Source organism: Lepidochelys olivacea (assembly GCF_965140295.1).
Source record: "Lepidochelys olivacea isolate rLepOli2 genome assembly, chromosome: 1".
Classification (NCBI taxonomy): Eukaryota; Metazoa; Chordata; order Testudines; family Cheloniidae; genus Lepidochelys; species Lepidochelys olivacea.
Window position 1 is genome coordinate 297,708,463 of NC_140411.1, and position 24,478 is coordinate 297,732,940.

At 43.3% G+C, this 24,478-nt stretch overlaps 1 protein-coding gene across 2 annotated transcripts in view; it reads right to left on the reverse strand.

Annotated features, from left to right (window-relative positions):
- Positions 1-5,618: 5,618 nt before the first annotated feature.
- Positions 5,619-24,478, reverse strand: part of TMEM117 (transmembrane protein 117) — a 320,747-nt gene continuing 301,887 nt past the window's right edge. Inside the window, exons 7-8 of one of the 2 annotated variants that reach the window (XM_084650322.1) lie at positions 22,733-22,862; positions 5,619-6,594 (exon numbers count right to left, since the gene is read on the reverse strand). In XM_084650322.1, coding sequence (XP_084506448.1) covers positions 5,954-6,594; positions 22,733-22,862 — 771 coding nt within the window. In that variant the 3' untranslated portion in view covers positions 5,619-5,953. Of the gene's footprint in view, positions 6,595-22,732; positions 22,863-24,478 lie in introns of those variants that run through there. The other variant, XR_014714338.1, reaches the window with a different exon arrangement.

Here is a 24,478-nt window from a genome sequence, read left to right on the forward strand (position 1 = left end):
CCTCTGTTAACAAGTTACTAAGATTTTGCACAATAGCTCATTGGATTCATTAGTTAAAATCTAGAAGTGTGTGTTGAGTGTCTGATGCATCATTTAGTGGTGGCCGATCCTCTGTACTTGACAATCTAGTGGGGTTTTAGATCTCCAGCTTCTGTTGTCCTATTTCTGTCTCTCATGTGACTAGTGCTATGGAGGCTATTCAAGGAAGGAAAGATGAAAGGGAAACACATTAGGAGTGTGAGGTGCAAATGCAGTCAAGAAGTTAATTCACAATTACTGTGCCTAGAGCCAGAGTAGAGAATATATTTAAAACAGAACAAGTTAGCTTTTCATGCAAATTAACTCAAAAGCATTCAGCGAGGCAGATAATAGAGCTACAATTTAAGTTAACATTTAATACAGCTAAATGTTAAAAAAAAAAATAGTAGAGAAGAGAAATGTACTCGGAAGAAAAGATACAGATTTGGCTGGGATTTTACAGATTTTTACAGCTGACAGGTGGGAAAATAGAGAAAAATTGTTCCAGGTAATGGCAACTGCAGAGGAGAATGTTCTAAAACTAATAATGCCAAATTATAGGAAGGACCAGGGATGAGGACCTGAAGGAATGGGGGAAGAAATGAGGTAGAGTGAAGCAATTTCCTGGAGCATTATAAAATAAGGAGAGCAGTACTGAAGTGTCTCCTTAAGGATATGGGCCATTTCTTCCGAATAAATAATTAAAAAACCAAAACCTATAGCCAAGTAAGCAGAGTCTGTTTTGAAGGGCTGTTTCAAAAATGTACTTACCCTCCATTTGTTCCACGTCATTTCTGTGTCAGCAAATGTAATCACTACAGATGCTCATAGAGACGTTTGTAAGCACTTGTATGCTCATAAATCCTGCATGCTTATCCCTGGGATGACCTTTGCTATTATTTTTAGGGTACCTGTTATGATATCTTGCAATATATGTGAATGTAAAAAGCTACTGTACCAAATACATTCTCTCATAAAGCAGATATAGTTCAGCTATAACGGGAGAGCAACTCCTGAATGGTTCAGGCTTGAGAACCACAAGTGCTCTCCCCTCACCAACTCACTCCTGAGGACAAGGTTTTGGAGTCCTTGGGGGTTATTTTCATTTTCTGTGGTAGGTAGACCATACATATCAAGGTAATGGCTACTGGTGCTGCATAAGGCCCTTAGATTAGAAAAGGTTTCCATTTTGATGTAAGAAAGCATATTGTGAATGTTAAATAAGAACTACCATGGAAAGAATGAACATATCTACTTCTGTGTTTACAAATATATACAGCAACAGTTACTGTAAAACTAGTGCCTTTTCAATTGCTTCCTTTAATTAAAATGCAGAGTTGACTGCAAGGGTCATGCTGAATCCTGTGACTCCTTTTGAATCCATTTTGGGTACAGTTTCTCTGCTTGACTCTTAATTTGAGCACTCATGGAAAATCTCAGGATTACTTGTTTTTCTCTCTCTTGTATGCAGTCTTGTGGCGACCTTAAAAGCATTAACTTGTAAGGTCACAGAATTATTTTAGCTGTGGATCAGTTGCTTAATAACGGTTGCTTTAGAGTCATGTAATCATGCAAGCAGCAAGGCTCAAGTCAGTCTTTCATTTTTTGCTTATATATTAATGGACTTAGCCACCCTATGCACAGAAAAAACAAAGCAATTCACAGACGGGTTTGATGTTCTAGAGTAAGTCTTCCAAATCACATGGAGGAGCATGTGTTTGCAAAAATAATTAGCCATTTTGTCTACCTATTTGTCCATATCAAATCCTGCTTGGACATAAAGCATAAATATAATCACTTCCTACACAATAAAGGGAGAATCTGAGAGTATTTTACCATAAGTAGTGAATGGCTTTGAATAGATAACTTCTATCTTAAACAGACTGAACAAGTTTACAGGCTGCAGTAACCAAATGCTAATAATAGATTTTTTTGTAGCTATAATTTCTGGTAGATAAAAATTCAGCCTCATTAAAAAGGAAACTTTCTCTTGATAAAATATTAAATGTTCCATAGGCAAAATGGTTGGTTTTGATATTACAATGATTTCGATGTCTGTATTTTTAATGTCAGAAATATTTATGATTCTAAATAGGACAAAGTATGGGCGAAATGTTAAAACAAAACACAAAAAAACCCTAACAGAGGATAGGTTCCTGCCACATGATAAACAATTGTTGAATGATGTTTATTCACTTGGCTCTCAAGAGACAGATAATAAATGCATAGTTCTATTATGCATGCTAAATTCACCATGCTGAAAACTTAAAAGCAGATAGATCAAAACAACTGAGATAAAAAAACATGAAGACAAAATACAGCAACATCAGTAAGAGATAGGGAAATAATTCAGACTTTAAAATGACTTCTTATTTAGTAACTTGTAACAACAATTTATGAAACTAAATTAGAGGCAAGTCAGAGTTTTTCTGGTATTTTAGATTTGCTATGTTTTTAGTGTATATACCTTGAACAGACATCAGAGGAATTCAGATTCCAAGTAGCCTTTAAAAAGGCTGCAAAAACAATTCCTGCATGTTTTTGCTGCTAGGTTCCATTAACGGACAGTGTTTAATTCTTGAAAGGGGGAGGGGGGAATTCAGGACAATTCACTTGCTAATCTATTCCATGCATTCACTATCCATCCCTCACACTATTGTTTCAGTCTTTGAAGAAGTTAAAGCTGTCAGTTGTGTTGTACATTTCCCAGTATAATGTATCCCAAACCATAGTTACATAAAGTTGTAAAACACTGAAGGCTATGGGCTCTGTATTCTTTCCTGTAATCACTACACTGGTTATTTGGCATTGTACAGGTTGTATTGATGAAGGGATATTGACTGTTGCTCCAACTATCATTTTAACCTTTGTTTCTGAAAGGTGAAGGGCAGGATTTTTAATCAAGTAGCAGTTTATCTTTAATTATGAAAAATATAATTGGCATTATCATCTAATTGCAATTACTGATCGAGAAAGTCCTATTTTCACAAGTATGACCCATGCTGCATTATCACTCCACTGTTACTCTGTTATGAAGCTGTATTTGTATTTGGCAGGCAGCCAGCAAAAATTAAAAGGTAATCAAAATGCTTCTCTGCAGTCCAGTTATCAAAGTCACTGACCCTACAGCTGAGTAAATAACAAAGTCAACCTTTAGTGTAAAAAGAAAAGGAGTACTTGTGGCACCTTAGAAACTAACCAATTTATCTGAGCATAAGCTTTCATGGGCTACAGCCCACTTCATCGGATGCATGCAGTGGAAAATACAGTAGGACGATTTTATATACCCAAAGAACATGAAACAATGGGTGTTACCATACATGCTATAACGAGAGTGATCAGGTAAGGTGAGCTATTACCAGCAGGAGAGAAAAAAAACCTTTTGTAGTGATAATCAAGATGGGCCATTTCCAACAGTTGACAAGAATGTGTCAGGAACAGTAGGGGGGGAAAAATAAACCTGGGGAAATAGTTTTACTTTGCGTAATGACACATCCACTCCCAGTCTTTATTCAAGCCCAATTTAATGGTGTCCAGTTTGCAAATTAATTCCAATTCAGCAGTCTCTTGTTGGACTCTGTTTTTCAAGTTTTTTGTTGAAGAATTGCCACTTTTAGGTCTGTAATCGAGTGACCAGAGAGATTGAAGTGTTCTCCAACTGGTTTTTGAATGTTATAATTCATGACGTCTGATTTGTGTCCATTTATTCTTACACGTAGAGACTGTCCAATTTGGCCAATGTACATGGCAGAGGGGCATTGCTGGCACATGATGGCATATATCACATTGGTAGAGGTGCAGGTGAACGAGCCTCTGATGTGATTAGGCCCTATGATGGTGTCCCCTGAATAGATATGTGGACACAGTTGGCAACGGGCTTTGTTGCAAGGATAGGTTCCTTGAGTTAGTGTTTTTGTTGTGTGGTGTGTGGTTGCTGGTGAGTATTTGCTTCAGGTTGGGGGGCTGTCTGTAAGCAAGGTCTGGCCTGTCTCCCAAGATCTGTGAGAGTGTTGGTTTGTCCTTCAGGATAGGTTGTAGATCCTTGATGATGTGCTGGAGAGGTTTTAATTGGGGGCTGAAGGTGACTGCTAGTGGCGTCTGTTACTTTCTTTGTTGGGCCTGTCCTGTAGTAGGTAACTTCTGGGTACTCTTCTGGCTCTGTCAATCTGTTTCTTCACTTCAGCAGGTGGGTATTGTAATTGTAAGAACGCTTGATAGAGATCTTGTAGGTGTTTGTCTCTGAGGGGTTGGAGCAAATGCAGTTGTATTGTAGAGGTTGGCTGTAGACAATGGATCATGTGGTGTGGTCTGGATGAAAGCTGGAGGCATGTAGGTAGGCATAGTGGTCAGTAGGTTTCCAGTATAGGGTGGGTGTTTATGTGACCATCGTTTATTAGCACTGTAGTGTCCAGGAAGTGGATCTCTTGTGTGGACTGGTCCAGGCTGAGGTTGATGGTGGGATGGAAATTGTTGAAATCATGGTGGAATTCCTCAAGGGCTTCTTTTCCATGGGTCCAGATATGAAGATGTTATCAATGTAGTGCAAGTAGAGTAGGGGCATTAGGGGACGAGAGCTGAGGAAGCGTTGTTCTATGTCAGCCATAAAAATGTTGGCATACTGTGGGGCCATGCGGGTACCCATAGCAGTGCCGCTGATTTGAGGGTATACATTGTCCCCAAATATGAAATAGTTATGGGTAAGGACAAAGTCACAAAGTTCAGCCACCAGGTTTGCCGTGACATTATTGGGGATACTGTTCCTGACGGCTTGTAGTCCATCTTTGTGTGGAATGTTGGTGTGGAGGGCTTCTACATTCATAGTGGCTAGGATGGTGTATTCAGGAAGATCACTGATGGATTGTAGTTTCCTCTGGAAGTCAGTGGTGTCTCGAAGATAACTAGGAGTGCTGGTAGCATAGTGCCTGAGGAAGGAGTCTACATAGCCAGACAATCCTGCTGTCAGGGTGCCAATGCCTGAGATGATGGGGCGTCCAGGATTTCCAGGTTTAAGGATCTTGGGTAGCAGATAGAATACCCCTGGTCGGCGTTCTAGGGGTGTGTGTGTGCGGATTTGCTCTTGTGCTTTTTCAGGGAGTTTCTTGAGCAGATGGTGTAGTTTCTTTTGGTAACCCTCAGTGGGATCAGAGAGTAATGGCTTGTAGAATGTGGTGTTGCGCTACATTGATGACATCTTCATCATCTGTTTTTTTTTCTCTCCTGCTGGTAATAGCTCACCTTAACTGATCACTCTCGTAATAGTGTGTATGGTAACACCCATTGTTTCATGTTCTCTGTGTATATAAAATCGTCCTACTGTATTTTCCACTGAATGCATCTGATGAAGTGAGCTGTAGCCCACAAAAGCTTATGCTCAAATAAATCTGTTAGTCTCTAAGGTGCCACAAGTACTCCTGTTCTTTTTGCAGATACAGACTAACACGGCTGCTACTCTGAAACCTTTAGTGTGACATGTTATCAGGAACCTTTCTTCAGAAATCTCTACATCTATTGGTAAGAAATCAAATGACATTCTAAATAATTGCATACAAAAATACCCTTGCAAAATAGGTTAGAAGAGTTGTTCTCTATATCTTCTGGTGTTGAGTTAAAAATCAGTTTAATGTTTCAAGGCACCAACACGGTTAGAATTTTATACCTGCAAATATTTATCTATGCACTATTACACAGTAACATCAATGTATTAATAAATAGTTTGTGCAATTCTGAGAAGCAATCTATAAAGGAATGTTAGCTATACAGTAGGCACATATATTATAATACAAATAGAAAACAAAATTCCTAGAAAAAGCATGTTGAGCACCTTTGTGGCACGGGTTATATTTCTTGTGCTAAACACTATGTAAACCTTAACTTACAATAACTGAACTCTCACAATAATTGGTTATTTAAATCTTTCTTTTCTGGGTGGTTGGCTCTAGGTCATGGGATCACTCTTAGGTGCAGAAGCCTCTGTCATTGGTTGTAATGGGCTGTCTTGTTCATTCAACTGTAAGCTCAAGTTTTCAGAAGTTAGAAGGGAAGAATTAAAGACAATTTCACTTAAGTCTGATTTTATGGATACTAAATGTGGATCTTGAAAACTTAAAGTTTTCTCCACTAAAACCTGTGTATTTTCTCGTGTCATTCCCATGTCTGATGGTGACTTCTTTTTCATTCTTGTGTATGATTTGTCCAGATTCTCCATGCCTTGCTCAGTTTTCTGAAATCGCCCAAAGAACCAGATGAAGAACCCAAACAAAGCAAAAGCGAGCAAACTTGGAATAAAGGCCAGGCATTTGACATCAAGGCTAGTCCCTGTATATCTGCTATGCAAGAACATGTCTCCCTCAGCATAAGTCCTGTTAGTCAGAGGGTTTGTGTTATTTGATCTCCAATCCCAGGATAACTTGGTTCTGTTAAGGTCCTTTAAGCTTTCTGAGTCCTCCACTGTGTAGATCTTCTGTCCAGGACCAATATACTGACCATATTCATGAGGTTTGTAAAATATTTGATTCTTCCACATATTTAGATCCAGGATTAAAACCAGAAAGATAATTCCATAGTTAAACCATTTACCTGTTTGAAAAAAGAAAACTGTCATCTGATGTCCTTTTTATAAGTATCACAACCGTGCTGACACAGTAAATGCCCCTCAGATAAAATGTTTCATTCAATTAACCTGTAAAACAAAGTTATAATGAAATTCTCAGCAGACCCAGATTTATTCTTGAATCTCTCTTAGTATTTCATAATTATGTCTAGGCACATAATAAATCATTTTGTAGAGCAGTACAACAGTATATCAATTGAATTCATACTGCAGTTTGTAGGTGACCTGTTGATTAAACCATTAGGTGATGTGGTTTACATCAATCAATTTTAAAAATAGTTGCATGAAAATTCTCTTTGAAAAGGCTACATTTGATAGAACTCTTTGTATGCTAGTGGTGAGATGCTTTGAAAAGATGACAATTACCTTGCTTTAATGGTACGTACTGTGATTGATTAGTACTCATGCAGTGAAGCCCAGACATATGTACGTGGGAAGTATGGTGGTTCTGAGACATGGTATCCAAAGTACAAACAAGATACTACTTTAGTAACTATTCTTTGTATAGATGCCATTGCAGTATTGTCAGAGCCTACTTATTAACTGGAAACATCTTAAGATCTTACCTTGACACGGTATTAGCAATGTCCAAGAACTCATCACATTCACATACAGTTAAAGACATTTTTAGAACTGTGGATGCACAAGTATATCTAACTGCTGCATTAAGTGATTTTGGACATAAGACACTAAGGAGTATATTTGCTGGTAATTACCAATGTTGAGCTGTGTTGATGTTTAGTTAAAATGTAACCCTTCTGCCCATCAGAGTTGGCAGCAACAAGGGCCGGGTTCAGTATCTAGGGGTTCCATTCCAATAACACAATGCAAAACCGGCTCGAGCCCCCACCCAGTGACCTGGGACAAATATATACCACCCCTGCTGGGCGCCTCCAAGAGGCAATACTTCCCCTCTCGCAAGCACATAGTCTGAGTGTAGCAAAAAGCCTTTTAATAACAGAGAGAAACAATGTGGCATTATGTTGGGGAAACACCACCAACAGGATTCATAACACAACCCATGAGCAAAAAACCCACCCCAAGCAAACTGGGGCATGTCCTTTCCCTTTGGCTCTTGAGTCCAGCAACCCAAAATCACCCAAAGTCCCAAAAGTCTCTGTCCCTGGTCAGGGCAGACCCAGAGTTCGAAAGTTTATCTGCAGTTGAGATGGGCAGGGGGGAGTTGTTAAGGGGCACCTTTCGTGGTCCAAAGCTGATTACCCCACCTCTTCATGGGGCTCCGCTCTGCCAGCCACCCCCATGAGCTGCTCCAGGCAACCGACAAACTGCTCTGCTCTACAAGCTGTTCCACTCACCGTGCTGCAAATTGCTCCGCCATATATCCTCAGCATCCCCCACTACTTAACACAACACTCAGTGATTTCAGCTCTTAGTAAGTTTAGCTCGTTTGTGATTTCAGCTTGTAGTAGATGAGCCTCAATGCTGGTACACCACTAGCCCAAAGTGAATTCAGCTCAGCAGCCTGTAACTAGGCTCCTAATAGGATCAAAATTAGCTCTGATATTCCACAGTGCAGAAAAAAGAAAGTGCAATTAGCATGTAAGGCCCTCACCAGGGGGCCCATGCCACCAAGTATTAATACCTACCCCTAGCCTCTCTCCATTCACTGAGTTTTGGAACTAATGACCTTTGCCTAGCGAGGGCTGCTTAGTTGATGGTGAGTCCCTCCATCATAACAAAAGGCCAAGTACAGTTCCACTGTCCTTGATTCACATAATCAGGATAATAACAGTTTATTCCTGCCCCAATAACAGAGAAACTGGGGCTCCTACAGCAGCCAAAGTGACCATCTAGGTAGGGTGGGTGTGTCTATGCAAATGAGATCAGCTCCTGAAGTTCTTTTCCACAACTCACCATGACTCGCCACCAGATGTCAGGGTAGAGCTCATCCTGACTCTGCTTACATCAGTAAATAAAAATATACACATGAAACAGAATCTCAAAGATGAGTTACTTTATTGGTTTGGTAAGCAGTGGTGTGGTTGAAATTACTGTCAGGCTGTGCACTCATGTTCTGCCATTAATTTGAATGTCTCAGTAAAGTAACTCCTTATAGTTTGGTATTTGTATTTATGTTTTTAAAGTGATTTTTTTAACCCAGATGGCCATTCTGGGTGAGAATAAACATGAGCATTAATTTTCTTGTGGCCCTATCCAGAAACTAAATTACTGAAAGACCAGGGAGGAAATTCTGCTGTCAGTTTCAAGAGTATAAGTCCTCACAAACACCACTGAAGCTATTGGTATTATTCTGGATTTTCTGCAACAGTAACCTGTTTTGTCATATCTTATGGCACCACACTCATCATCAAACCTCTGCTATATTTTTCACTCTGAATGTAAAGGTTCTTGCTGGGTTGCACGTTCAGTTCTGTTTGCGTGCCAAGCTCCAAGTTGGAAATAGGTCACTAGCAGTTTTCACACCTCCTCCCACACTGGCTATGAGGCCATCACCTGCATTCAGGAGGGTCCTCTCATGCCTCTTCAGCCTGCCTGGAGGAGCTACCTCCTCACATGCTTTCTTCTCTGATTGGCACCACTAGGAAATAGGCTATGTTACTGTGCTTTTTGTTTCCATGGAAACAAGGCAAGAGACTCTGCAGAGAGCCTTGCTAGGTGTAGGGGATGGTAGGAAATGGGTGGACTGTTATGGGCATTTGTAGGAAGATTATAATACTTTGCTTCAAGCTGACACACCTGCAAGTGAAGCGGGATAGGAGGAGTAACGGAAGAGATTGAAATTAGGAAAAAAATTAAGCATAATGCAACGTATGTTATACTCCTGTATAGATCTGTAGATGGCCAGTCCAAAAGGGACCATTACGAGTCTAGCCTCCTGCATAACACAGACCAAAGATCACCACACAATAATTTCAGCATCAGGTCCATAACATCTAGTTGGGCTAGAGCATGTCTTTTAGAAAGACATCCAGTCTTGACTTAAAGACTTCAAGTGATGGATAATCCACCAGATCATTTGGTAACTTGTTACAACGGTTAATTACCCTCAGTGTTAAAAATATTTGCCCTTTATCTAGAATTTGTCTAGCTTCAGCTTCCAGCCATTGGGTTTTCTTATACCTTTGTATGCTAGATTAAAGAGCTCCTATCAGAAATATCTTCCCTGTGTAGATGCTTATGCCCAGATCCAGAGACTTGATCATAGTCTCTAAGGCACAGATCCTTAAAGTATTTAGGGGCCTAACACCTAACCCATGGGTGTTAAGCCCCTAAATACTTTAAGGATCTGTGCCTTAGAGACTGCGATCAAGTTACCTCTTAACCTTCTTTGTTACAAATTAAATAGATTGAGCTTCTTAAATCTCTCACTGCAAAGCAAGTTTTACAGACTCTGAATCATTCTTCTGGCGCGTCTCTGAACCATACACAGTCTTTCAACACATTTTTTAAAGTGTGGAGACCGCAACTGAATACTGTATTTCAGTACCAGTCCCACTAATGCCATATACTGAGTTCACACCACCTTCCTACTCACAAATTCTTCTATGCATTCCATCCAAGGGTTATGTTAACCCTCTTAGATGTAGAATTGCACTGTGAGCTTATGTTCATGGGCTTATCCACCTAAGTTCTTTTTAGAGTCGCTTCTTTCTAGTGTAGCCCCTCCCTCGAGGCATAGCCCAAGTAGGGTGACCAGATGTCCCAATTTTATAGGGACAGTCTCGATAATTTGGGGCTTTTTCTTATATAGGCGCCTATTACCCCACACCCCCCATCTCAATTTTTTACACTTGCTGTCTGGTCACCCTAAGCGCAAACCTCCTCCCTGATGCTGGCTACTTAGAGTGGCTTTTCCCTCTCCTCATGTGAATAGGATCCTGTTATTTTTTCTCATGCTAGGTGCCTTCACCCAAGGTGACTCTTCACTGTGCCAGAGAAACATGTCCCTTGGGAAAAAATGAATAATGCTACTAATGGGCAAGGAGTATAAAACCTAGTACATAAGACACAATAAAATACAGCAACGGAACCCCAGCAAAATAATGACACACCCCAAACAACAATATAACAAAGGGGGACTTTACTGGGAGCAGGAAAATAGGATCTGGGGAAGGCAAAGGTTAGCCTTGTGCTAGCACATTAGCAAATCAAGAAATGTCCCACTTCCCAACACTCACAACTCTTCCCAGGCACTAGCTCCAAGCCTGCCAGCTTCCCAGGCAAGTGTGCATTGAAAATGAGTCTAGAGACAAGTGCTGCAGTGCTGTGAATGCTGGCCAGCTTAAACAAAAATGGTTCTCTTCATTCCTGGTGGGGCAGGGTCCTCCCCTGCAGGGCTGTAGCTAGAGTGGGGCAAGAGGGTCAGCTGCCCAGGGTGCAGAGCCGGCAGGGGTGCAAAAATGGGGCGATGCAGGATCAGGACCAGCAGTGCCGGCTCCCCCTGCAGGATTGGGCACAGCAGCGTCGGCTGGAGACCATGAGTGTAGTTTGGGGCAGGGAGGGCATTGCCCCCTCAAACAGAGGCCTTGGTTGGGAGTGGAGAGGGTTGTCCAGAGCTGCTTCTCCTGCCAGGTGCTCGGTGCCTCTGTGCCTGGACGACGTCTCCTGGGTCCCAGTGCCAGTTGTCTTCCCTTCTGCGTGTGCTGGGCGCCCCATATGGCCACCATCCTGTTTTCTATACAATGGTTAGTGCCTGCCAGGGTGGGATACGGTGGAAGGGGGTGAGGTGGGGGAAAGAGTCAGTGGGGAAGGAAGGGGGATGGGATAGGGCAAGGGGAAGAAAAGGGGATAGGAGAATGGGGGGAAGTGCGAGCCCTGCATGCAGCATCTCCGCAGCAGCTGGGTCTCCTCAGTTAAGCTGGCTCCCACCCCCTCCCCGAGCACTGGCAGCCCATCTCCAGTGTATACCCCTGCTGAAGGTATCCCCTCCAGTGCCCTCCAAATGCCCCCGCCAATAATCCCTAAATATCCCACACAGACACCCCCAACACCTTTCCAAATAACCCCTCCAGTTCCTCCTCCTCCTCCCCTTGGTAATGTCTTCTATTTGAGTACTTGAAATATGGTAACCCTGGGGGTTGCTCCATTCTCACAGTCTTGGTTTCTGGAGCTGGTGGGAGCGAGTCCACCCTGCCAGCAGCTGCCTGCCCCCAGCACCTGGGCTGCGCACCAGGCTTGATGCAATGGCTGTGTGACCACAAGCCCAGAAGCCATGGGGCTGGGGCAGGGCAGCCAAGCGGAGCAAGGGGAAGTTCTGCTCTGTGCGCAGGGAGTGTGCGGAAAGTGACCTGGTGGCAATGGCAGGTCCCTGGGCAGGGACGGGGTGTGACCGGGTTGCTGAGAGGTAGGAGCCCAAGGGGGATGAGTACTCCAGGGAGCTCCTCAGGGAGCATCTCATGGCAGCCAGGCTTCATGGGCAGAAGCTGGCTCCAGGGGGGATCACCGGCTGGCACCAGGCTCCTTCAGGACAGTGGCAAGAGCATGTCAGGAGTGCAACTCGGAGCTGTGCTGCCCACCCTGCCTGGGGAGCACCTGGCTGTGCAGAGCTGGCCCAGCTCAGGGAGCAGGGCAACTAGGGCTTCCAGGCAGCCAACCAGCACCATGTCTCCCACCGCACAGAGAGCCAGGGGTCCGAGTGGGCTGGGCAGCTCCCACCAGCTTCCAATCTGCTGGCTCCTGGCAGGAGGAGATGGTTTTCAAACTGTGGGGTGCAACCACTAGCGAGGCCCGCCCCATAGTTTGACAATCTCTTTGCTAAATGGGAGGCAGAAATCTGGGGGGACCACGTGACCCCATGTGCCTCCCATATGTCACCTTTAGGGGGTGCAACTATGATTGCTCACCCCAGGCACTAAAATGCTTAGTTATGGCTCTGCTTGCCTGGCTCCAGTCCGGAGTCCTGTGGAAGTCTCAGCTGGTTCTCAGTAGCTAGCGCCAGGTCATATCTCTGCCTCTCTGGATGCTGGTCTCTGCAGGGCTGGAATGGCCTGACTCATGGACTGGATCCTACAGCAGCTCAAAGCCCCCATCTATGGGGAGTAGGACCTAAGCTGTTCTGCTTCTCTCTCAGCTCCCAACTCAAAAGAAGCTAAACTAAACCTAGTCTCTTTGCCCCTGAGTCGGGCTGACCCTTCCTCTGGAGGGAGCTGAGCAGCCCTGGTTCATCACTGGCCCAGCAACTGCTTTTCCAGATCACCCCATGCAGAAGCCTCATTATTGGGCTCAGCAGGAGGTTCCAGTCCATTCTGTCCCCACCACTGACTCCAAGCATGCAGGGAAATAGTGTTGGAGGCTTTGGTAGCCATATGGTTGTAATTCATAGGGTAGACCCAGCTTGATGCTCCAAGGCCTGGCACTCCAGGAGCTGGCAAACTCTGAAGAGGGGTTACACTAGACACAGTAACCCATCCTGTGGTTGTGACATCTATCCTTTGTTCCTATATGTGCAACTTTCATATAATGTGTTAGAATGTATATTGTTTGAATCAGCCTAGCTAACCAAGCAATCCAGATTGCTGTATAGGGCTGACTTATCATTATTTACTACACCACCAATCTGTGTGTCATCTGCGAACCTTACCAGCAATTTTTTTCTCAGATTAATGATAAAGATAATGAATGGGAACGGGACCAAAACCAAGACTACCGCTGCAAGACTCCACTAGAAACCACCTATTTGATGATTTCCAGCTTTTATTTACAGTATTTCACATTTTGTAGACGAAAATGGAAGCTGGGAAACTGGAGTCACTCATTATGAAATCTTAATGTCAGCCACATCTAAACAAATAGTTGTAAGCAATGGTCCCACTATTGCTCTAGCATGGATTCAGCTCTACTCATGTTCATTCAGTCACGAGCACTAGCATACAGTGGCCGCTGGCATTTTTGCCACCATGTTTTTTAGCCTTGCCCACAGCAGGGCTTTAGCACAGAAGCTGCCTGAAGTGGGAGTTTAAGAATGGCCACACTGGGTCAGACCAATGGTCCACCTAGCCCAGTATCCTGTCTTCCGACAGCGGCTGGTGCCAGATGCATCAGAGGGAGCGAACAAAACAGGGCAATTTGTCCAATGATCCATCCCCTGTTGTCCAGTCCCAGGTTCCAACAGTCAGAGGTTTAAGGACATCTAGAGCATGGGGTTGTGTCCATGACCATCTTGGCTAATAGCCACTGATGGACCTATCCACCAGGGGCTTAGCTAATTTTTTTAACCCAGTTATATTTTGGCCTTTACAGCACTCCTGGCAATGCCTTCCACAGGTTGACTGTGCGTTGTGTGAAGTATTTCCTTATGTTAGATTTAAATCTGCTGCCTATTCATTTCATTGGGTGACCCCTAGTCTGTGCGTGAGGTAAACCTTTCCCTATTCACTTTTCCCATACCATTCACAATTTTATAGCCCTCTATCATCTCCCTCCCTCAGTCACTGCTTTTCCAAGCTGAACAGTCCCACTCTTTCTACTCCTCATGTGGAAGCTGTTGTATGTAGTATTATACTCAGTGCTGCACTCAAGGGTGAAAGCAGCAGTCAAAACAAAACACCTAACATACATTCGGGAAATGGGCAAACATTTAGTTGCTGGTCCAGCAAAGGATGTAAACATACATCCTTGACAAAAGAAAAGGAGGACTTGTGGCACCTTAGAGACTAACAAATTTATTAGAGCATAAGCTTTTGAGAGCTACAGCTCACTTCATCAGTTGCATTCAGTGGAAAATATAGTGGGGAGATTTTATATACACAGAGAACATGAAACAATGGGTGTTACCATACAGAGTGTAACAAGAGTGACCAGGAAAGGTGAGCTATTACCAGCAGGAGAGCGGAGATGTGGGGGAGGGAACCTTTTGTAGTGATAAATCAAGGTGGGCCATTTCCAGCACTTTACAAGAACAGTAGGAGGAGAAATAAACAAGGGGAAAAAGTTTTACTTTGTGTAATGACCCATCCACTCCTAGTCGCTATTCAAGCCTAAGTTAATTGTATCCAGTTTGCAAATTAATTCCAGTTCAGCATTCTCTCGTTGGAGTCTGTTTTTCAAGTTTTTTTGTTGAAGAATTGCCACTTTTAGGACTGTAATGGAGTGACCAAAGAGATTGAAGTGTTCTCCGACTGGTTTTTGAATTTTATAAGCCCGTTGCCAACTGTGTCCACATATCTATTCAGGGGACACCATCATAGGGCCTAATCACATCAGCCACACTATCAGAGGCTCGTTCACCTGCGCATCTACCAATGTCATACATGCCATCATGTGCCAGCAATGCCCCTCTGCCATGTACATTGGCCAAACCGGACAGTCTCTATGTAAAAGAATAAATGGACACAAATCAGACGTCAAGAATCTGAAGTGTTCTCCAACTGGTTTTTGAATGTTATAATTCTTGACGTCTGATTTGTGTCCATTTATTCTTTTACGTAGAGACTGTTTCATGACCCATTGTTTCATGTTCTCTGTGTATATAAAATCTCCCCACTGTATTTTCCACTGAATGCATCTGATGAAGTGAGCTGTAGCCCACAAAAGCTTATGCTCTAATACATTTGTTAGTCTCTAAGGTGCCACAAGTCCTCCTTTTCTTTCTGCGAATACAGACTAACACGCTGCTACTCTGAATACATCCTTGAAACATACATCCCATTGAAATCTCTGGGACTACCCCTGTGTTTGAAGTTAAGCAAGTGCGTAGGGCCTTTGCTAGATGTGGACATTATATATGAACAAATCTTTTAATTGAAAGGTGTTTTTTAAAGCTATCAGTCAATGAAAACAAGAAACTTTGTATTTTTACATTAGCTATATGCCCCTGTTATTTCACAGAGAAAGTGTAATGTATCTCTGCATGGAGCTGTGGTAGTAATCCATCTATTATTTCCCTTTTCTAATAAAGTTATATCACTATCTCTTCTAATGATGTTGCATTCACTTCAAAGTTTTTAGCAGATTAGTTCTTTTATATTTCGGTGGTGTAATGAAACATTGATTTTCAAAACTGCGATTGTCAAGGCAATTTTGTTTTTGTAGCTGATGAAAAGTAATAAAATAACAGGCTAATTAATTTTAAAAGTTACTACATCAACCAACATGTCTTTAATCAGCCAAACAAATGACAGCACAACTTAGATTAAGACGATATTCCTTCCTGCTGGGACCAAAACACCACAAACACCCGTTTTGTGTTTCTTTTTCTTTCTTTTGCTTGTTTGTTTTAATGTCTTGATGTCATTAGGTATGACTGTGTGGGTCATATGATGAGCCAGTTTGGTAAATTAAATGGAAACAATGTGTTGTAGACACAAGAACTATGAGTGGCTCTAAACTACCTGGGGATTCCCACTAGAGTGACATGGGGATTCCCACCTACCCAGATTTCTCCTTTATACCAGAAAAATAGCACAAAGGGACCCAAGTGGATCCAAAGGTTGAGTCCTCAGTCTAGAATATATTCCTGGATATCTATATTTAAAATGAGGGGACCTTTTATCTTAGAATTTGCTCTCACAATTAAAGTAGGGATTTTTCATTTTACCCTTTCCAGCATTGCACCTACTTTTGTCCACTAAATACTGAATTATGTCCACTTTTAAAAGGTCTCCAAAGGCATATGTGTATGTACACCCAGGAGTTGGGTGTCAGACACCTGGGTTGCAATCCCAATGACACTGACTTGCTGTGTGATCTGGGCAAGGCACTCAGCCCAAAACCTTCAAAACTGGCCTCTGATTTGAGGTGCCTTTGTTCTGGTGGGTCCAGCTTGTCAGAGCGCTCCTGAAAGCCTGTCCCAGGTGTAGCTGGGGACCCACAGTTCCCACTGAGGCCAATGGAATTGTGGCTGCGCGTATTAAAATCACTCTCAAGCAGCCTCAAGTTAGGCATCCAAAACCAGAGTCTACTTCAGAAATATTGGCCATAACCTCTTTTGTCTCAGTTTCCCCACGTGTAATGTGTGGATAAAAATGCTCACACGTCTCTGTAATGCACTCGGGTAGCTGCGTGCTTTGCTGTTTGCTGGTGTTATTCGATAAATGCATACACACATACTGTGCACAGCTGAACCAAACAGGAAACCCTCTGAGATTTCTCTCAGATCTTGTGTGCCCGGACTGCTTTGTTTTTGCCTCTAACTGTTCTATTTTTGCCTACAGGCTCCCTCAGGCATCTCTGTGCAGACAGTGCTCATCCTGGACCTAGACATGCTACTTTTGGGTTACCTCCACAAGCCATCCTTGCCATTTAGATGACAACCACCACTGAGACACTTTCTCCGCTGGCTGGATTTCCCAGTCCTTTCTGAGATAAGCGTTAAGGCCTCTCCAAAAACTGCCCAATAAGGAGGCTTAGTTAATAGTGAGCCCAATCTCCCCACACCCCTTTGTTTTGACACTTGACACACAGCATTTCCAACTTGAACCCTATCCACAGAGTTCGGGTAGCTCAAGACTCTGGATCTCCTGTGTGGTAGAATAATATGTTGGTATTAAAAATACCACCCTGGCCTCTAGATGCATTTTTAACAACGAAAGAATACGAAGGTTCAGTAACAACATTTACTTTTAAGTAGTACAGATTTCCCTGGGTACTGTAGAAACTAGGCTACACTGTATATTTTCGTAAACTGTAGCCCAGGAAGGAAAGCGCATACACTGCAGTGAACCATTTGTCAAAGGAAATCCAGATGATTTAAGCAGATGCAAAAATTCAAGCTCTTTCTGATACTCAGAGATAAAAGCAAGTATGAAAACAGGATAAAAATATTTAACATGGACTAAACACACACTAGGATTCCTAGGTACAAAAGAATTAAAGCAGGAAGCAATACTGTCTTTCCAGGAAAAAAAGATTTTTTTTTTATAAAAAATGACAATTAACTAAAGCATGAGAACTAGGGCCGGAAGATGTTAATTCTGCCGTATTGCCAACTCCAAAAGGTTAAAAAATCATGAGATTGGCTTAAAAACAATACATTGAGGGTTCTTTGTATTTGTCTCCTGGGTTTGTTTTGTGGGGGGTCGGGGTTTTTTGAGCCTTTGGGGTGCACCCAAGTAGCACTTTAAAGCTTTTCTCTGCAGCCATGAAGTTATTTTTTTAAATGGACGCTGAGATTCTTGTGCAATCACATGACTCCAGGCTCCAAGAAAAACACCAAATAACACAAGATTTATGATAAAATCATGAGAATTGTAACCACAAAACCTTCAAGCCGCACTGAACAGAGCAAAAATACACTGAGCATAGCAGAGAAAAAGTGGTTAAGCAACCCTTTGCACTTACCTGTTCTTCATGCTGCTCTAATTTAGGCTGACTTGCAACAGCCTCAGGGCCAGAGGAGCAGCCCAGTAACAGGGGGGGGGGGGGGCAAAGGAGCAGCCCAACAATGCCTCCTTTTCTCCAGTCACGCCCCCTTTTCCCTGTTCTGCTAGTGGCAGCCAGGTCTGTGCCAGCACAGAACTACCCTTACATGTGCATGCTCTTTCACTAGGCTGGTTTTATTAACAGATTACACTGGGGATGCTATGCAAACCAGCTCACCCACATCAAATCTGACCAGGGATCAAAATCTGAACCCAGGTCAAGACCTCAGGGGTGGACAATATTCAGAGTCTGGATGTCTGGGTCCAGATCACAATTTTGCAGCTTGAGCTTCTCCCTATACTAAACTAAACATTGTTGCCATCCCTAGACTCCTCTACTTGACCATTATTATTAACAAAAAAGGGAATTTCTTTTCCAAAAAAGATATGTTCGAATTAGGCATTCTTATTAGGCTACTGTCTAAAATATTTTAAATGGTTATTCCTGATTTTTTCATTAGCTCCTTGATTTGAATTGAGAATTGCTATATCGGCACACAGTAACTAGAGCTTGAAAATGCTGTAAGATGATGGAGAGCTGACGGCAAGAACAGATGGACCAGGTAAAACACCCACCCAAAGGAAGGTTCTCATGCCATCTATGTTAACAGCTGCTTTTAGATATCCTGAAGGGTGGCGAAGCACTAAGATAAAACAAGCACTCAGTATCCAGGGTATGTGACATGCACTCAAATGGATTGATTTGTCTAGTAAATCTAATAAATGGGTCTTATTAATTCTGAGCCAAGAGAGAAAATATTCCTCAGTCCTTATTCATAAGCTCATTCTCATTCAAGAGTGCCTCCTCTCCAAAAAATCAAAGAGGCCTCCATTTCTTTCTGCAGAGAACTCTATAATGCATAGGTATCCGTTTCCCTTAGCGGGTCTGTTTTCAAACAGCGGCACAGACAGTAGTTAAAGGAAATCTTTCAACTGTTGTAGTTTCTTTTCGTCACTACCTTATTTTCTTTAATGTTGCTCATTCTCCCTTCTCTTGCACAGCCTTCAACCATCAATACCCCTGACTTCTCTGCATCCCTGAGTCAATCTTCTTTGCCCTTTATTCCCTCTTCTTCCATTCATTGTTTTGTCATCTACACTCTGTACTACCCGTAATTCCTTTGTCTCCTTCTGTCACTGCACAGTCTCCCCCACCAACCATCAGCCACGGTTCACACTCCCATCCATTTCCTTGTCTCCTGCTCAAACAATAGTTAACAGGTCTGGATGAAATCTAAGGACCTTGTGCGTATGTGCCACAGCAAATTCATGTTCTCCATCTTCAGTACTGCCTCCTCACAAAACACCAGGACTTCTCCACTGATCTTGAATCCCATACCCACAACCCATGTCATACATCTGCTACTTTTGATACCTTCCTTGAGCTCTCTCTTCCTCTCCTTTCTCTCTCTACCCAAGACTTTACTGACTTCAAAGAGAAGATTTATGTACTCCCTTCACGTACACTTTTGCCCCTCCCCTCTCTCTATTTTCTCTTCCTTTAATCTGTATTTAGTCTTTAGTTGAGGTCACACACACATGCTCCTAATTTCCAATCCCTCCTGAAATCCCTTTGTCTCTATCCCTTCACTGTTACTGGCCTCTCTTGCCGTACTCTTACCTATTATCTCTTTTGTCTCTTTTCTCTCAGTTTTAAGACATACCCCAAATAACATAACCTCCAAAAACACCCCTTTCCCTCCATCTGTCTTTCCTACTACCAGCCCATCTCCCTTCTCCTTTTCAGTGAGCAATTTACAACTGCTGCACTGATTTCCTTGCCTCTAGCTCAAGTAGGGTGACCAGATGTCCTGATAAAATTGGGACTGTCCTGATATTTAACCCTTTGTCCCACGTCCTGATCAATGTATGATTGGGACCCCATTTGTCCCGATATTCAGATTAGGAGGTGAGTGGGAGGCAGGTGCTGACTCCATAGGTGCTCCAGGGCTGGAGTACCCATGGGGAAAAATTAGCAGGTGCGCTGCACCCACCAGCAGCCAACCTCCCCACTCCTTGCCTCCTTCTCCACCCCGCAGCACGCCGCGTCCCCGCTCCTCCCCCTCCCTCCCAGCACTTCCGCGCCCCTGCCACCTAACAGCTGTTTGGAGGCACTTGGGACTTTCCGGGAGGGAGGGGAGGAGAGGGCATTCAGGCACTCAGGGGAGGAAGATGGAAAGAGGCAGGGGAGGGGCAGGGACTTGTGGGAAGGGGGTGGAATGGGGCAGGGCAAGGGCAGAGCAAGGGCAGGAAGAGGCGGGGGCCGGGCAAGCACCCACCAGGAAGAGGGAAAGTCGGCGCCATAGTAGGTGAGTGGCAAGCAAGGGGGTGAAGAGGTGAGCGGTGGGCAGGGGTGTGAAAAGACAAGCAGAGAGTCAGCAGCGGATGGGGAGGGTGAAGATCCCTCTATTCGACATTGGTGAGGCCTCATCTGGAGTACTGTGTCCAGTTTTGGGCCCCACACTACAAGAAGGATGTGGATAAATTGGAAAGAGTCCAGCGAAGGGCAACAAAAATGATTAGGGGTCTAGAACACATGACTTATGAGGAGAGGCTGAGGGAACTGGGATTGTTTAGTCTGCAGAAGAGAAGAATGAGGGGGGATTTGATAGCTGCTTTCAACTACCTGAGAGGTGGTTCCAGAGAGGATGGTTCTAGACTATTCTCAGTGGTAGAAGAGGACAGGACAAGGAGTAATGGTCTCAAGTTGCAGTGCGGGAGGTTTAGGTTGGATATTAGGAAAAACTTTTTCACTAGGAGGGTGGTGAAACACTGGAATGCGTTGCCTAAGGAGGTGGTGGAATCTCCTTCCTTAGAAGTTTTTAAGGTCAGGCTTGACAAAGCCCTGGCTGGGATGATTTAATTGCGGATTGGTCCTGCTTTTGAGCAGGGGGTTGGACTAGATGGCTTCCTGAGGTCCCTTCCAACCCTGATATTCTATGATTCTATGATTCTAAGAGGCAAGCAGTGGGTGGGGGACTGAGGAGGGATGCAGCAAGCCAGCGGTGGGCCAGGGGATGAGGAAGGGCTCGGTGGCTGGGGGTGGGGGGGGCCCAAGTGGGGAGGGGGCGGGACCTGGACCTGGGGCAGAGTGGGGGTGGAGCTTGGAAGGAGCAGGGGTGGACTGTGGGTGGGGCTGACAGCACCCCAATGTGTCCTGATATTTTATGGTCACCTAAGCTCAGGGGGTTCTCAAGACAAATTATTTGGTGGTCTCAGAGTGCGGCCACCAACTCTTGCTGGTGGCCATTCTCACACCTTTTCCTAAAATACTTAATTAGCTTTAGGAAAAACAAATAAATATGCACATATACATGTCCAAATCATTGTAACTTATTTATTTCTAGCTAGTAAGTCTGCTGTGAAAAGTGATATTAAACATACAAGTACCACTTTTCACAACAGACTTAGCCCCAGCAAATCTGGGGACAAATTAAGCCCTAGATGAGGAATCGGGAGAGGCAGCGGGGGCCAGGGGCGATGGGGGTGAGTGGGTAGCCAGGGGAGGCAGCAGGAGGGCAGAGCCTGAAGCCCCACCACCCAAGGGCTGAAGCCCAAAGCCTGAGCCCCATTGCCCCTGGGAAGGTGGGAAACTCACCGGCTGCCTGCTCCTCCAGTGTTGTGCCCTGGGTGTCTCCAGAGGAGAGGCAGGGCCCAACCCCTTCTGGAGGCCCCTGCAAACAACACCAAGGCTGTGCCCCCAGGAGCACCAGGAGCACCAGGGAGGGAGAGGGGCTGCTGGCCCAGGAGGCTGTGGCCGCAAAAAAAAAACCCTGGTGGCTGCATGCGGCCACAGTAGTCGCATTTGAGAAATCCTACTCTAGCTCATGTCTAGCTCCACTCCAGTCAGATTTCTGTTTCACTGAAAATGCCATCTCCAAAGTCTCACAAAATGTCCTCCTGTCTTAGCAATAGATGCTCAGTTCCATCCTCCTCGACCTTCAGTACTGTTCATCAATCCCTCCTTCTTGGCAACTTCTTTTCCCTTGCCTTTTGTGACCCTGTCCTCTCATGGTTCATTTACTTTCTCTCTGACCTCACCTTAGGCATATTCTTTAATGGCTCTTTCTCCTTCTATATGGGAATCCCACATGGCTCTATCATTGGCCCCTTCACTTACACTTTACTTCTGGATATTACTGTCTGCTACCATGGTTTCTACTACTTGCCCATGGTACCAAGTTTAAACTACCCATCCTCATGACGCATACTAGTACCCTTCAGCCCACATCTTACAGCCCCCTTTGCCCTCATGGCTCTTACACTGAACATGACTCAGTCATACGTTAGGATTGGGTCTTTTATTTCTAAATTTGCCATGCTTTAGAACATCTACAACCCATTTTGATTTGTGATCACTCTGCTGTCTGCTTCTGGTTACAGGACTGATAAAAGTGTAGATCTAGATAATCTTTCCTGGATGAGAAAGACTGGAGTTAAGAAAGAATATAATAAAAAATCATACTGAAGCAATCTGAAAGCGGAACAGATCTGAAAATGTAATAAGATTCTTTAGGAGAATCATCTCAGATAAATATGATTTCTGCTTCAACGATAGGTAGTATTTAATGGCACAAGAAGTTGTGAACTCCTTGAAGAATTGTAGGCCTGTTTGGTTCATGGAATATATATTCTTGTTCTCTTCACTAATGGGTTATTTTGAAGAAAAAACATAATCTGGGTAAAAATCATATGGTCAACAGACTCATCCCAGCAGAAAAGAGTACCATGTGAGATAGCTATCACCACGTATAAGATTACGTACCTGTTATATGTATGTGATATTCTTCCTTGAAGATCTTTTGGAAGTAAGGTAGTTTGAACTGCAGATGTGCATATGGCAAGCCAGGAAGATTTACATCAACATCACCCATGAAATGTGGAAATTCCCAATCCTGTTAAAGAAAGAACAGAAAAAATAACTTCTTACAATATATTACCCCCCTATACAATGGTATAAATTAATAGCAGAAAAAGGATTCTGACAAGTAATATGGCAAAACACAAAAATATGGCAAGTTCTTGGAATGTATTGGGGACAACATTTTGTTTCAGGGGGACAGCCATTTTAGAGTTGGTTCTGACTAACTGGGACAAATTGGTTGAGAATTTGAAGGCAAGTTGGGTAAAAGTGATCATGAAATTACAGATTTCATGATCCTAAGGAAAGGAGGGAGTGAAATTAGCTGAATAAGGAAAATGGACTTCAAAAAAGCAGACTTTAACAAACTCAGAGAACTGGGAGGTAAGGTCCCATAGGAAGAAAATCTAAGGGAAAAAGGAGTTCAGGAGAGCTGGCAATTTCTCAAAGAGACAATATTAAAGGTACAACAGCAAACAATTCTGATGCAAAGGAAAGATCAGAAGAATAGTAAGAGGCCAATATGGCTCCATCAGGAATTCTTTAATGATCTGAAAATCAAAAAGGTGTCATGCAAAAAAATGAAAACATGGACAAATTGCTAAGGAGGAGTACCAAAGCACAAGCACAAGCACCATAGTACAAGCACGTAGGGACAAAATCAGAAAAGCTAAGGCACAAAATGCACTACACCTAACAAAGGTCATAAAAAGCAATTAAGAAGTAGTTCTATAAATACATTTGGAGCAAGGGAAAGATAAGGAAAGTGTAGGCTCTCTACTTATCGGGGAAGGAGAGCTAATAATGGATGACAGAAACAAGGCTAATGCCTATTTTTGCTTCAGTCTTCTCTAAAAAGGTAAATTGTAACCTGATATTTAACACAATTAATATTAATAACAAGGAAGAAGACACAGAAAAGCAAAATAGTGAAAGAATAGGTCATATAGTATTTAGGTAAATTAGATGTATTCAAATTAACAGGGCCTTATGAAATTCATCCTATGGTACTTAAGGAACTAGCTGAAGCAATCTCAGAACCATCAGCAATTATCTCTGAGGACTCCTAGAGGATGAGTGAGGTCTCAGAGGTATGGAGGGGGCAAACATAGTCCCTAACTTTAAAAAGAGGAACAAAGAGGTCCCGGGGAATGGCAGAATAGTCAGCCTAGCTTAGATACCTTGAAGGAACTGGAACGAATTATTAAACAATCAGTTTGCAAGCACCTAGAGGACAAAATGGTTATGAGTAATAGCCAACATGGATTTGCCAAGAACAAATCATGCCAAATCAAACTAATTTCCTTCTTTGACAGGGTTATTGACCTAGTGGATGGGAGGAACCTGTAGATGTAATATTTCTTAATTTTAGTAAGGCTTTTGACACAGTCCCACATGACAGTCTCATAAACAAACTATGGAAATGTGGTCTAGATGAAATGACTATAACGTGGGTGCAAAATGAGCTGACAGACTGTACTTAAAGAGTAGTTATCAATGGTTTGCTATCAGACTGCGGGGACATATCTAGGGGGGTTTACTTGGATAATGATGTGGAGAATATGCTTATAATATTTGTGGACAACACCAAGCTTTGAGGGGTTACTAGCACTTTGGAGGAGGAGGAGTAGAATTCAAAATGATCTTGAC